Source organism: Microcaecilia unicolor, chromosome 1 (genome assembly GCF_901765095.1).
Source record: "Microcaecilia unicolor chromosome 1, aMicUni1.1, whole genome shotgun sequence".
Taxonomy (NCBI): Eukaryota; Metazoa; Chordata; class Amphibia; order Gymnophiona; family Siphonopidae; genus Microcaecilia; species Microcaecilia unicolor.
The window spans coordinates 393,410,697-393,424,719 of NC_044031.1; the positions used below are offsets into that span (position 1 = coordinate 393,410,697).

Below are 14,023 nucleotides of genomic sequence, written 5' to 3' on the forward strand. Positions count from 1 at the left end.
CTGGACACATACAAGGAATTTTCTCAATATTGGGGGGGGGGGGGTGCTCAAGCACCCACAGCACACACAGAGTGGGCTCCAGTGGTACTGGGTGAATTGCTTGGAATTACGGGACCTCATGGGATCTCTTTAGCCCCGGTTGTGGTTGTGTTTCTCTCTTTCTGAATCAACGGGTGAAATGATTAGCAAAGAGAGAAAAAAACAAAACAAACCCAGGAAGAGTGACCGTCATTTCAGACCACGGAGGTCACTGAGCCGGGCATCAGCTCTGCGGGAGTCAGCAGGGTATTTTTGGGTTGCGTTCGAAATGTCACTGCTGATTTTCAGAAAAGACAAAAAGGCTTCAGGAACCTGTTTTCTTTATATACATTTTATTGGGGAAATTTTTTTTTACATCAAAATATTTCGAGAAGATGCGAAGTATACGTTAAGTGCAAATAATGATCTCTTTTAGCATAGTGTGTGATTATAGGCACGTTTCAATTAAACTATTACAATAGTGTAGTAAAGAACAACTTTGTATAAAAAATAAAGCTGCTTTGTGGAAACAGTGAAGAATTGTCTTAATACAATACATACGTCATTTCTAGCTAACATTGTAATAACATTGGTACTGACCTTCAGAAATGTATTTTTTGGGGGGAAAATTGCTCTCAGTTTAACATCGGAAACAAACGGTTTCTTATATTCTTGGTTATTCTTTTTATTCGAATTACTCCTTCACAAAACAGGTCTACATAAATAAAAATAATAAAAAAAATTGGTTCATATCAATTGACGGCACCAGCCCTTGAAAACCAAGCACCCTCCTCCCCCCCCCCAATTTTTTTTTCGATGTACCCTGCCTTGGGCTTTTCGGTGAGGGCAGGTAAATATGTAAATAAATGAAATAAAAAGAAAATGTCTTCAGGTCTCTAAGAAGAAGAAAATCACGAGTCTTTTCTGCATGAATATGCAATCTTAGAGCCCTCCCGACCTCCACCCAAAATTCTTTTAAATGGCCGATGATGCGTTCAGATCAATGCAGCAATCCTTTGGGTAAGGGTAGAGGATTCGGCATTCGGCTTCTCTGAAAGGACACTCGTGTATTGTTGCCTGCAAGAGGGAGCACTTTCGGCCTGTATCACGAGATCTCTCCCCCTGTAGTTTTAAAAATATCTCCCAGGGCAGGCTGGCTGGGTCTGGCGCGCCAGCCACACATTCACATAACGCAGGGTTTGATGTCTTGACACACGCTTTGATGGTGGTGGTGGTGATAGTAAGATCCACTGGCGGAAGGATGAAAAGAAGAAATGCCGTTAAAATTGAACACGAAATCTTTTCTGTCGCACACCGGGGTGGAGTGATGCTGGTAGCGCGGCAATCCCACTGAAAGAAAGAAGAGACGGAAAAGCTTTTCTGAGAAAGAAGAAACAGACATTATACGCCTGCCTCGAGGGCTTCTAATGCACAGGAACTCTCAGTAGGCTTATCTGCTAAGGAAATAAAAGATCGGTTGTTTATACAGGGGATGAACAACTAGTTAACCATAAATACAGGAACGGAGAGAGAAATGGACTCACAGACAGGGAAATAAATAATAGTATTTTTTTTCTTTCGAGCAACAGTTCTGAATTAGTGGTATTCAAGTTTTAAACCTAGCTTTTCATATTACTTAAACGGTATCCCATACATTTTAAGATATATTTAAATATAAAATGTATAAAGCAATTCTGTTATGATTGTCTCTGCCATTTTGCTGTAATTTTGCAATCTGGCGAATGAATATTGGACAGGAAAATATAACACCGTTTCTGGTCTGTGCAGTTGGTCTGTGTATTTCTGAATTGTTCTGTATAGTACTTAGTTATGAAGGAAGAAACCACTCAGGGAACCCATGTGATTAGGTACAAAAAGCCAATTAGTAGCCAGAATTATAGACAAAAAAAATCTATCCCTAGATGAAAAATTACCTGTGAAAGTCATATTTCACTATTTCAGATAGAATAATTTTTATCTATCTATCTATCTATCTATCTATCTATCTATCTATCTATCTATCTATCTATCAAACGCTCTTAACCCGAAGAGCCGGGATGTACAGTTGGAAAGATTTTGTGAAGTACTGCTGCAGCTAATAATTTTCAAGGTCGCCCAGCCCAGCCCTTCACTTTTCTCTCTCTGGTGATCTGATCAGTGTTCTGCTGCAAACTCGTCTCTGGCCGCGTCTGCTCTGTCTTCCGCATTCCTCTTAAACCAGGAACGAGGTCTGCTTTATCGTGGTCCGATTTAACAAGTTTACATGGATTAATAATATGTGAAATAGTATTCACCAGGCTACAGAAGGGGAAATAATGTTTGCCGTAACCTTTTTTTGTTTTACAATTTAACCCAGGTGTAATGCCATTTTTCCTTTAACCGCTGGCACGTAGCCTGTAACATTTCTTTTAAACAATAAAGTTTGCATTTAACTAAGTATGCATTGCATGAAAAAAACTGAAATTTCCATCAAGAAAAAAGTGTTTCCCATCCATTTCTCGCTGTTTAGATCTCTCCCTCACACACACATTGAAAGAGTGAGGATTTCAGGCAACCTTTGTCACAGAAGAGTTAGATACACAGAGACACAGATGGCATGATAGACTATAAACGCTAAAACGGACACGAATAATAGCTAATAGACAGATATGTTTCACCATGTTAAGTTCATGGTGGAACGCAGAGACATATCTTGCAGCAACCGGCAAATAACACACATCCGGCCATTTACTGTATGCACATGTAACAGATGAGCTGTGGTTTTACTCACACCGAGAGGAGGCAGGAACTACATGTTTTGGCTTTTTCTTTTGTGATACAGAGACAAGTCAAAACAGATAAGGAAAGACTTCATTAGCGCTTACAATTCCGTGCGATTATCGTTTCTATAAATCTACTCTCTGTTTACAATCTGTCATCTCACTTTCTTGTCAGATATGTAGAAAAGCTACCTTCTCTGTATTCCTGGAGAGGGGAATAGAGGTACAGAGAACACAAAGAGGCATATTTTCAAAGCACTTAGCCTTCCAAAGTTCCATAGGTTTCTATGGAACTTTGGAAGGCTAAGTGGGCAACTTTAATTACCGGTGGTCGGATTTATAAGCATCAGAAGTAAGTTAACTGTTGCAATGCATAGATACTTCTGCTTGGGCGAAACACAGTAAAGCCAAATCTCTATCTTTTTGCTCATGGTTTATTTGTGCATTACTTGCAGAAGATCAAAAAAATACCCCCACCCAGTAACCCCCCCCCCCTAATGACAGGATGTTTCTGGTTTGGATTTTTCCTCTGGCTGTTTTGTCTTGAGTGTAAGCAGTGCATTTTTTCTAGCAAAAAAGGTGCAGGTACTCAAATGCTAGGCCTCCCTTTAGGGGTGGGGTGATCACCCACCCCACAATAGCCAGGACCTTGCAACCAGTCAAAGAATCTGTGACAAGGCAGAATTGTGTAGGGTCTGAGCTCTTTCATTAAAACTTGGGGTACATGGGTCAATTTTAGCAGACAATGGAAAAGGTGCCGGTACTCAGTATCCCCAAGTACCCCCCATCAAAAAAAGCCTTGGGTGTAAGAGTCTGCACTACTCTATTTGTGACAGTGCTCTCATTATATGGGACAGAAAATACTAATGCAGCCGTAATATCCTGAATATTTATTAACAATATCCTGACAATGTGCCCATAATAAACTTTTTAAAATTCTGTTTGTCACAACTCTGTAAAGGGGAGGAGGAGGGGAAATCTCAACCTGTGGTACAATAAGTAGAAGATAATTCCTACTAGAATATTAGAGCCAAAGCTATTATTTGAAATATGTCGGATCTATTTTTTAATCTATTGACTAGCAACATTAACGTGATGGTGATCCTATTCATGATATAATAATAATAATAATAATAATAATAATTTGGTTGAGATCAATCTGAGGACTTTGCACGGTGTATTCCTAGTTGTTTTTATTTATTTTAAAGTGGAGGGGGGAGGCTAGAAATGAAAAATTCGCCTGTAATTATTTTGAAGCTCGTCTCTGCATCCAGCCTTTATTTCCAAGGAAATAAAGAGCCCGGCTTGCTTTCGGTTACTCGTATTTTAAGCTGAGACCAGACACAAACAGGTAAAGTGCCCCTCTGTCCCCTTGTTTCTCGAGTTGAACTTCCTAAAAATGTTCCACATGTTAGAATAAATAACAAACAAACACGTAAATAAAATGGCCCAAGTTGAAGTGCGTGCTGCCTTAAAATCAGCATATACTGCCGGATTATCTGTCTAAACTAAAACTACATTCCTTGACATGGTCTTAAACATGATTGACGTCCCTTCAAACAGAAATAAAGAGCAGATAGACGTCTGTATGTGTTACTTGTTGAAATTCCCATAAAACTGAGCAAGACCCCTGCTCTCATGTAGGTTAAGTCAGCCTAAAATCCTCTTCGGTGTGGTCCAGACCAGACTGTCTTTGTTTAGTTAACCTCCACGACCCATGTTTAAAAGAGGCTATTTGCAAATTTCAGCGCTAAGATCCTAGGCTGCGTTTCCAAATCCTATTTTCGTCATGAGGCCACATATGATTTTTAAACAAATTTCACGGGATCCCGTCCTCTGATATATAAAAGGCTTCGTGCCTGTTCTTATCTTTTTTAATCTTCCTTGCATTGATCAGTGTTAGCGGGTTGTGAAGCCTGTACAATTCTGGCTACTCAGGACCTTTCAATTTACCCTTAAAAAAAAACAACATCTGGATAGCAAGGAATTATGTAATACACAGATTTTCCCTTATATTTCCAGCACAACTATTGCTCGTTTCCCAGACACATAAGTATTCACATTGTTCTCAAAATACGCAAGGAGCTGTCAAAGGTCTTTACAAGGATACTGTGTCTGTTGAAACGTAATTTTCTGGCATTATTCCCCCGCACACATCCAGATGTTGCATTTCAGCTGTTTTTCCCTTGGTTTTTGTTTTGTTTTTGTTTGTTTTAATTCCCATAGACAAAAATATACTTCCTGACTTTTTTCGCCAGTTGTTAAATTACCTTTGCTTTCTTGTCCTAATCGGGTTATTTAGTTCGAGTGCAGTTTTTTTTAAAGAAACACAGGGCGAGGAATAATAATAAGACCAATCGAATTAATTTCGTTTCAAGGGCTTTTAAAACACCTCTGTGGACAACCTCAGTTTGACTAATGTACTGATTTTTTTTTTTTCATTTTGATTCATGGTATGTTCTATATCCTGGTTATTCCGATTAATCAAAATACTACGGGATTGTTGGATAATCGTAATAAACGTGTTGAAATTTGCAAGCTACGAACCACATCATATTCCATGCATCCCTGAAAAATGAGCCTCAAATCATTAAACTATTCTGGATTCCCCAAAAATTACCTGAAATTTCGTCTCGAGCGCTTTGGTGCAGATAGGATTGCTCCAGGGAGTAGGAGGGCATGCCCGAATGGATCCCCGATGATGCTGCATTGCTGGCAGGCAGACCTTGCTGTTTTAGGTATGGAGAAGCGCTCGATGAGGTCCAGTGGGCTGAGGGGCTTGTGTAGGGAGAGTGGCACTCAATAGCACTGCCCAGGGCCGGAGAAGAGGGCACGGGGCTACTGCTGCTGTCATGCCCATAATCTCCACTTGAGGACACGGGGCAGCTGGCCATGTAGGTTGAACCGGGGTTGGGGGACATGTGAGGGACGTGGTGGCCTCCGCTCAGGCCGTCGTAGCCACCTGCCATAGAGTTGGCCATCATGTCCAAATTGTACCCGTTGGTATGGCAGGAGGTTTGGAAATCAAAGCCTTGAGGGATGATGGACGTGCTGAAACCCAGACCATTCATCATCCTGTACATGGGCTTCAAGGCTTGGCATTTTCTCCTGAATCCTCGGGGTCGGCGTCGGAAGGAGCCCTCCTCGAACATGAACTCACTAGCCGGGTCGATGGTCCAGTAATGCCCTTTGCCGGGTCGGCCCAGACCCTTGGGCAGTTTGATGAAACATTCATTCAAGGACAGGTTGTGACGCACCGAGTTCTTCCAGCCTTGGTAAGTGCCCCGAAAGAAAGGGAACCTGGCTTGTAGAAACTGGTAGATCTCGCTGAGGGTCAGCCTCTTGGTCGGGGAGCTCTGGATGGCCATCACGATCAAGGCGATGTAGGAGTAGGGAGGTTTCTCCGGCCGCCGAAGCCCCGAGCTGCTTTTCTTGATCTTGGAGGAAGCCGAGGTCTCCAGGGCTGAGGAGGGCTGCTGGCCGATCAGGACCGGACTGGAGCGAAGCGGTGCCGGGGGCTCCAAGCGCTGCTGCGAGGTCTCCGTGGTCATCTTCCCTCCCCTTTCTCACAGTTACCCGGGCAAAATTGTGCGGATAAAAGACTCTCCCTGCACGCCCGATGTCCTCGTTCCCTGGCCGTGGAGGCGGGTGGTCAGTGCTGCCGAGGCTAAAGAGGACACATTCCCGGTCCTGGCGCAGCTCCAGGACTGTCCCCCCACCCCTCTGCTCTGCACTGCCCCCACACTGTCCCCCACCGCACAGCACCGCGTCCTGTCGTCCCGCACGGCACAGATGTCAGCACACCAGTGCGGCAGCCGCTGAGCCGAGGGTGGAGGGTCCTTTTGTCAATTTCTCTCTTTTGCTCTCTTCCACCCCCCTCCTTCTCCCCCACAGCTTGGGCTGCACTGTATCACTTGCCAGCGCTCAATTAGTTTTTCTGAGGTTCTATCTGTGACCCCTACCTGGTGGCCGCCCCCTTCTCTTTCCCTGACTTCTTCTTGCCTAATCCTTTAAGAGGAGGAAACAGAGGGCGCTTCGACTTTTGCGTCAAAGGGGTGAACGTGGCCACCTAGCAGTTTCGGAATCTTTTCTTATTTCTTAAAGCCCGACGGAATCCGTCACACACATGCACCCCCACCCAGCCCCCCCTTCCATTTGAACCCTGTCCTCTCCTCGTCTGGGCAGGAGGCGTTGTGGCTGTACTAGATCTCCTGAGCTGCCCATCCGTAATACATGCAAATGAAAGCATTTATCAACCTCATTTGGGCATTTTAATCTGCACGTGTGCACGCCAGCGTATCAGGCTCCAAAGGCGATATTCTGAACTCTCCTGCCAGTGTTTCCGTGCGTGTTATACGTTTATCGGTATTTAGTGTTGCACATTTGGAAAAATGGGGGGGGGGGGGGAGGGGGGTCTGTTCAGCAGGATGTGTTTGTGTCCGTGCAGTGTTGGAGGGCGGGGGGGGGGGGGGAATTTAGATTTTTCTTCCATAAGTATATAAGTATTGCCATACTGGGAAAGACAAAGGTCCTTCGAGTTTAGCATCCTGTTTCCAACAGTGGCCAATCCAGGTCACAAATACCCGGCAAGATCCCAAAAATGTACAAAATTTATACTGCTTATCTCAGAAATAGTGGATTTTCCCCAAGGCCATTTAATAACGGTCTATGGACTTTTCCTTTAGGAAGCCGTCCAAACCTTCCAGGCCAGCATATTAAGGGAAAAGGGACTAATGAAAGAATGACTGTTTTAATTATAGCACAGGCTTTTGCCATAATAAGATACTTTTGGCTAAACAGGTACGGTTCAGAGATGATGGTACATTTTCTTAAATTAAAGTGTGGAAAGAGTCTGACAGCATACATGCGTGTCATAAATCTTCCCAGTTTAACCAGCAGGGCTGGAGACTTGCCACAGTAGCTTCTAAAGGGGTCACTGACGTCATAGTCCAACTTCACTCTCAAAATGCAGCTTTACACGTACGGAATTGAGTTTAACCCTAGAAGTAATTGTATTTAATTTTCCTTTAATACTAAACTATATAAGCAAGACGATCAGCATTTTAAACAGACAAAAGTACAGATTAGTCTCGAGTTGAGCATTCCTAAATCAGGAGTAATCTTCGGTTTCTTTTAAACTCGGAGCACTGCAAAAGAATTTTCTTAATCCACCGAGGAGAGGGAGCGGGCTGCGTCAGTCTGTGCCACCCACCCTAATACCTGGCCTTAACTGCATCATTTGCAAGAGAAGCTGATTGCCCTGCAGGTCACCAGAGGCCCATGAACGTGCAGCCCTCAGGAAGGATTGGAGGAAGGGAGCCAAAGGAAGAAAATGGGCCTCAGATGGCACGGTGCACTGGCGCCTGAAAGCCTTCTTGCTGTAAGCTTAGAGAGACGCTGCTGCTTTGGTCTGACCTGTGCCCTGCAGCCTGGACCCCTCTCAGGGAGGTATGCCCAAAGGAAAGGCGGAGTGCTGGTCACACTTACACAGCCTGGGACAAGAGTGCCGAACTGAGACCTGGGACTAAAAAGGAGAGGAAAACAGAAAGTAAACAGAATTTATAGAAATTAATCATTGCACAGCCTGACTAAACTATTATATGTATAAATACGGCTTAGACAAACACCATTAGTAGCAATCATTCAGTCATAATGCCTATTAGCTCAAAATGATTAATCACCGTGGCAGTGAAAGCAAGTGGTATAATTGACAGACAGATAGTTGTAACTCTTGGATCTTAGCGCATGTCTCAGTTGGCTTTACAGAAATTCTGTGACCCAGAGAACTAGTATTGGTGCCTGAACACAATAACTGACCTATCTCACAACAGCAAACTCGTCAGGGGGCCCTTTTACTAACCCGCGTAAGCGTCTACACGTGCCTAATGCATGCCAAAATGGAGTTACTGCATGGCTACCGCGTGGCTGTTGTGATAATTTCATTTTTGGCACGCGTCTGATACGCACGACATGAAAAAGAATTTTTATTTTCTTCCGCGCGTATTGGACGCACGCCAAGTGGCATTTGGCACACGTAGGTCATTACCACTCAGTTACTGTGTGAGACTTTACCGCTAGGTCAGTGGCTGGCGGTAAGGTCTCAGACCCAAAATGGACGCCCGGCAATTTTCATTTTGCTGCATGTCCATTTTCGTCAAAAATTTTAAAAGGCATTTTTTGTAGGTGCGCGGAAAAATAATTCTGCTTGCGCCCAAAACACGCATCTACACTACCGCAGGCCATTTTCAGTGCACCTTAGTAAAAGGACCCCTCAGTCTTTTTCTTTTATTTCCCACACCCCAACGAAGGTTTCCTTTCTTTACAAAGTAGAACCAGGGGCGTAGCCACGGGTGGGCCTGGGTGGGCCTAGGCCCACCCAGTTTGGGTTCAGGCCCACCCAGCAGTGGAGCACCTTCGTCAGAACAGCAGCAGAGGGAGCAGGCTGAGCTCTGATCCTGCATCTGCTTCCCAGACGCTGCCTACCGCTGCCATGATCCTGCATCTACCTCCCTCTGTCTCAGCAGCAGCGGACCAGCGGTAGCGATTCATGCTGCCTCCTGCTTCTAACCCGGAAGCACCTCCTCTGCTGCATCCCACCCCCATTATTACAACTTCCTGTTTCTGCTGGGGCAGGACGCGGGCGCCCAGCAGAGGAGACGCTTCCGGGTTAGAGCGAAGCAGGAGGCAGCATGAATCACTACCGCTGGTCCGCTGCTGCTGAGACATAGGGAGATAGATGCAGGATCGTGGCGGCGGTGCAGACAATGAAGACGTGTTGCTGCCATGCCAGAGAAAATGCTGAGGTACACCTGCAGGGCTGCCAGGCCATGGACAGAGGGATAATACTGGATCCGAGGTTGGGGAAAAGGGAAAGAGATGCAGGACAAAGGGGGGGGGGTAGTTTTAGGAGGCCCACCCATCCTAACTATGAGCCCACCCAAAATGATAGGTCTGGCTTGGGAATGCTTGGGAAGCAAAGGAGCATGGGAGACAGGTAGAAGTAGGGGGCAATGTGTAGGTGGTTTGGAGGGAAAGATATCTCACTGAGCTAACAGATAAAAATTGATAAAATAGGTAGGAAACAGACAGATCAGATTATAAAGTGGGCATCTGGATGTTTTTCAGAGATAAACGTCCAAATCGTGATTTTTGATACTCGCATTTAGGACTGAGACTTTTCCTGGGGGGGGGGGGGGGGGGGGGGGAATAGGATTTCAGTGTTCACAAAACTTGGACATTTTCCTGCCATAATGACACAAAGGAAGAATTTCCAGGGCTATAAGGTGGGCATTTTGGTCTAGACCTATTTCAATCACACCTAAGTCACAAAAAGATGTCCTAAATAACCACTGGAGGGATTAATGCATGACTCCGTACTCCATGGTCACAGACCCCCTCTCACCCCCCCCCCCCCAAATATGTGAAAGAAGCAGTACATTTTCAGCTTCTGTGACTGTTTCAGATATTATGGCCAGTCATAATAGAGCAGCAAGCAGGTCTCTGGAGTAGCCTAGTGGTTGGAGCAGTGCACTGTAAAGAAGGGAGACCAGGCCCGTATCCCACTCTAATTGTTACAGTTGTGGTGGAAAGTGTGAGCCCTCCAAAACCCACCAAAAACCTACTATAGCTTCATATAGGTGACACTTGCAGACATAAGGGCTATTATAGTGGTGTACAGTTGGGTACGGTAGGTATTTGGTGGGTTTTGGAGGGCTCATCATACAATGTAAGAGGGTAACAGTGAGATATGTACCTGGGAGTTTTTATGTAACATCCACTGCAGTGCCCCCTAGGGTGCTCCACTGCTTTGCTAGAAAGTTTGAGTGGCTAGTCTACTAAGAATGCTGACCCCCCTCCCCCCATACATCCCAATGGCTTGTTTTTGTGCATTTTTCCCTTGGACATTTTTTTAAAAAATGGTCCTAAAAGATAGATGCACTGAGCACAAAAACATGTAGCAAATGACCATTTTCACAACAAAAAGTCGGATATTTTTCTGGATTGAAAATGGCAATGTTTGTTGCTGGTTTTTTGGATACTTTTCGCAAAATGTCCAAAATTGAATTTAGACATCATATTGAAAATGTCCCTCTATCTGCACTATCCACTTATAAACATATTTACAAATTGTTCAGTTGTGAGTGCTTTTGCTGTCAGCAATGGTTGAGATAAGTGATGTCTGTGATTTTATTGACATCCTTCAGTAGTTTGCTAGATTTCTTCATTTTACAAGGAAACCTGTCAGGTGACATTTTAATGATAGGGCTGTATCCACCTATTAAAGTTGCTTCAGTAAGACGCATCCTAGGGTCGGGTCAAGTGCATTAGCTTTGTGACATCATAATCAGTGAGAGGGCTTCTGTGCCATCACTGGTCAGGGCTTATGCTAATGACACTTGTGTAAGAAAGTATTTTTTAACTGAGAGGGTGGTAGATACCTAGAATGCCCTCCCATGGGAGGTGGTGGAGATGAAAACAGTAATGGAATTAAAAAATGCATAGGATAAACAGAAAGGAATCCTGTTGCGAATGAATGGATCCAAAGAAGCTTAGCGGAGATTAGGTGGCAACACCGGTAATTGGGAAGCAAATACAGTACTGGGCAGACTTCTACGGTCTGTACCTTGATCGTGGCTGAATAGATTTGGATGGGCTGGAGTGGAGCTTTTCAAGAACTCCGACAACAAACTTCAGAAATTTTAGAACAGTGCCGAGCAGACCTCTGCGGTCTATGCCCTGAAAATAGCATGGACAAATCAAGATCAGGTGTGCATATGGAGTATCGCATCATACCTTATGTAATGGATTTGTCTTGTTGGGCAGACTGGCTGGACCATACAGGTCTTTACCTGCAATCATCTACTAGGTATGTTACTATAGGGCTCATTTTCAAAAGAGAAAAATGTCTAAAAAGTGTAATATAGTACCATTTGGACATATTTCATCTCAAAACGTCCAAAATTGGTATTTTTGAAACCTATTTTGCAGACGTTTATCTATGTATTTCATCTGCAATGCATCAAAATCACAAGGGGGTGTGTGTAGGGGTATTTTAAAGGTGGGATTAGGGTGGGTTTAGGGCATGCCTAACACTTCAACATTTTATAGCCACAGGTGGAATAAAACAAAAATGTCTAGGGTGAAAACGTTTAACTTTTTGGTCTAGACCTGTTTTTATAACGAATAAGGCATAAAAAGGTGCCCTAAATGACCAGATGAACACTAAAGGAAATGAACACTGGAGAGAACTCCCCCAGTGGTCACTGACCCCTCCTAGCCCCAAAAGATGGGAATAAAAAGTGTACTCATTAGCATCTATGACATTTACAGATGTTACAGCCATGTCCATTAGAGCAGCATGCAGGTCTCATGAGTGGAGTAGTGGTGAGTGCAGAGAATTGAGGTGGATCCAGGCCCATACCTCTCCCTATCTGTTACACTTGTGGTGGAAACTGTGAGACCTCCAAAACTTACTAAAACCCACTGTACCCATGTATAAGTGCCCCCTTCACCCACCTGAAAGAATTTATATTCAATCCACAGCAGTGCCTTCTAGAGTGCCCCATAGGTCTCCTGGGATGTCTGGGGGACCAGTCTAGTAAAAATGCGGGTCCCTCCTACATCCCAATGGCTTGATTTTCTATGTTTTTTACTTGTACATTTTTTTGTTTTCAAAATAGCCTGAAAAAATAAACACACAGAGCACAAAACATTGTTACAAACAGTATTTTCAAAAACAAAAAAAAGATGGGTGTTTTGTGGGTTTGAAAATGGCTATATTTCCTATTTGGATTTGGGTTGTTTAGCGCAAAATGTCCAAAGTCCGACTTAGATGTCATATCAAAAATGCCTCTCTATGTATTTGTTTAGTAGAGAAAGTATGAAATTAAGTCATGACCTTGTGCATAACATATAGAACTTCTCACTTTATAAGGCAAATTGAATTTCTTTCCATAAAAAAATGCCTTCTTTTTCTGGAGGGAGAAGGGTAAGTTGCTACCCTAGATAGATGTTAATTGGCATTATTGTTTTGATTCCAAGGACATTTTAATTGTGTATGATATCAGAAACAACACACAATCAACTATCTTCCAAACACACATAAATGAGTGTATATACTCTCACTTTTTTTTGGAAGTAAATGTTTTACTTGAAAAGCAACTTTAACAAAATCTTTACTGACTTTTTAACATTTCTAATCATTCCTAAGAACTCAACATACATCAAGGTATCCTGGCTATATCATGGATATCTGAAATGCAGGCTATACACAAGACCATTGGTGTGGAATGTTCAAGGCAAATACATTGAAAACAACTTTCATATATCACCTGGTGTTCCAGCGTAAAAAAGAACCCCCTCCCGGCCCCCCTACCTTTTAGTTGGATGAGGGAGGTAGCCTGCCTCCCTCCTCTTCCTTGGGTTGACGACACACAAAATGGCGGCACCCAGCCCCGCCCAGTGCATCCTGGGATATGCTGGGCGGGGCTATAGACCATATAAGGAATTGCTCCCTTATATGGTCTGTAGCCCCACCATTGTGTGTGTCGTCAACCCAAGGAAGTGGAGGGAGGCAGGCTACCTCCCTCCTCCAACTAAAAGATAGGGGGGCCGGGAGGGCGTTCTTTTTTATGCTGGACCACCAGGGATTGGACAGAGAACGCTGGGGAGGGGGGAGTTGGGGGTGGGCTGGAGGTCCGCCGGACCTCCAGCCCTCCCCATCGCTTGCTGGGAGAGGGGGGGTTTGGCCGGTGGCCACTGGACCACCAGGGACAATTTTCTGGGGGTTTGGGGGGGCTGGAGACCCACCGGATCTCCAGCCCTCCCTGAACCTGGGGGGATGGGATCATCAGGGGGATCGGAGGTCCGCCGGACCTCCAGCCCCCGTTGCTCGGGGCAGGGGTAGTCAGGGCCTGGTGGTCCCATGGACCTCCAGCCCCTGTGTTTGACAGGTTTGGGCTTTTGACAGCCCAGACCTGTCAAACAAGTGCGGGAGGATTGGGCTGAGTGCATGCTCAGGTACAATTCTCCCGCACTTCTACCCCTTGATCAGAGATAATTGCGCTGCTTAAATTTGCATGCATTATCTCTGATCATAGGTTTAATAGTGCCCTGCGCTGTTCCAGTGCTATTTTAGAGCGCTGCTTGGAACAGCGTGGGGCTTTTGATCATCTGCCTCTAATGGGTGAGCCCACCCAGTCCCACCTGTGGCTACGCCATTGGGACATAGACTGTAGAAGTCTGCT

General features: G+C 44.6%; 1 protein-coding gene across 1 annotated transcript; it reads right to left on the reverse strand.

Moving 5' to 3' along the window:
- Positions 1-381: 381 nt before the first annotated feature.
- On the reverse strand, positions 382-6,470 carry FOXF2 (forkhead box F2). Its single transcript, XM_030190075.1, has 2 exons — positions 5,398-6,470; positions 382-1,368 (listed from the first exon to the last, which is right to left on the reverse strand). Exons 1-2 carry the CDS (start codon positions 6,326-6,328, stop codon positions 1,202-1,204), a joined length of 1,098 nt encoding a protein of 365 aa, XP_030045935.1. The 5' UTR covers positions 6,329-6,470; the 3' UTR covers positions 382-1,201.
- Between the last annotated feature and the right edge of the window lie 7,553 nt (positions 6,471-14,023).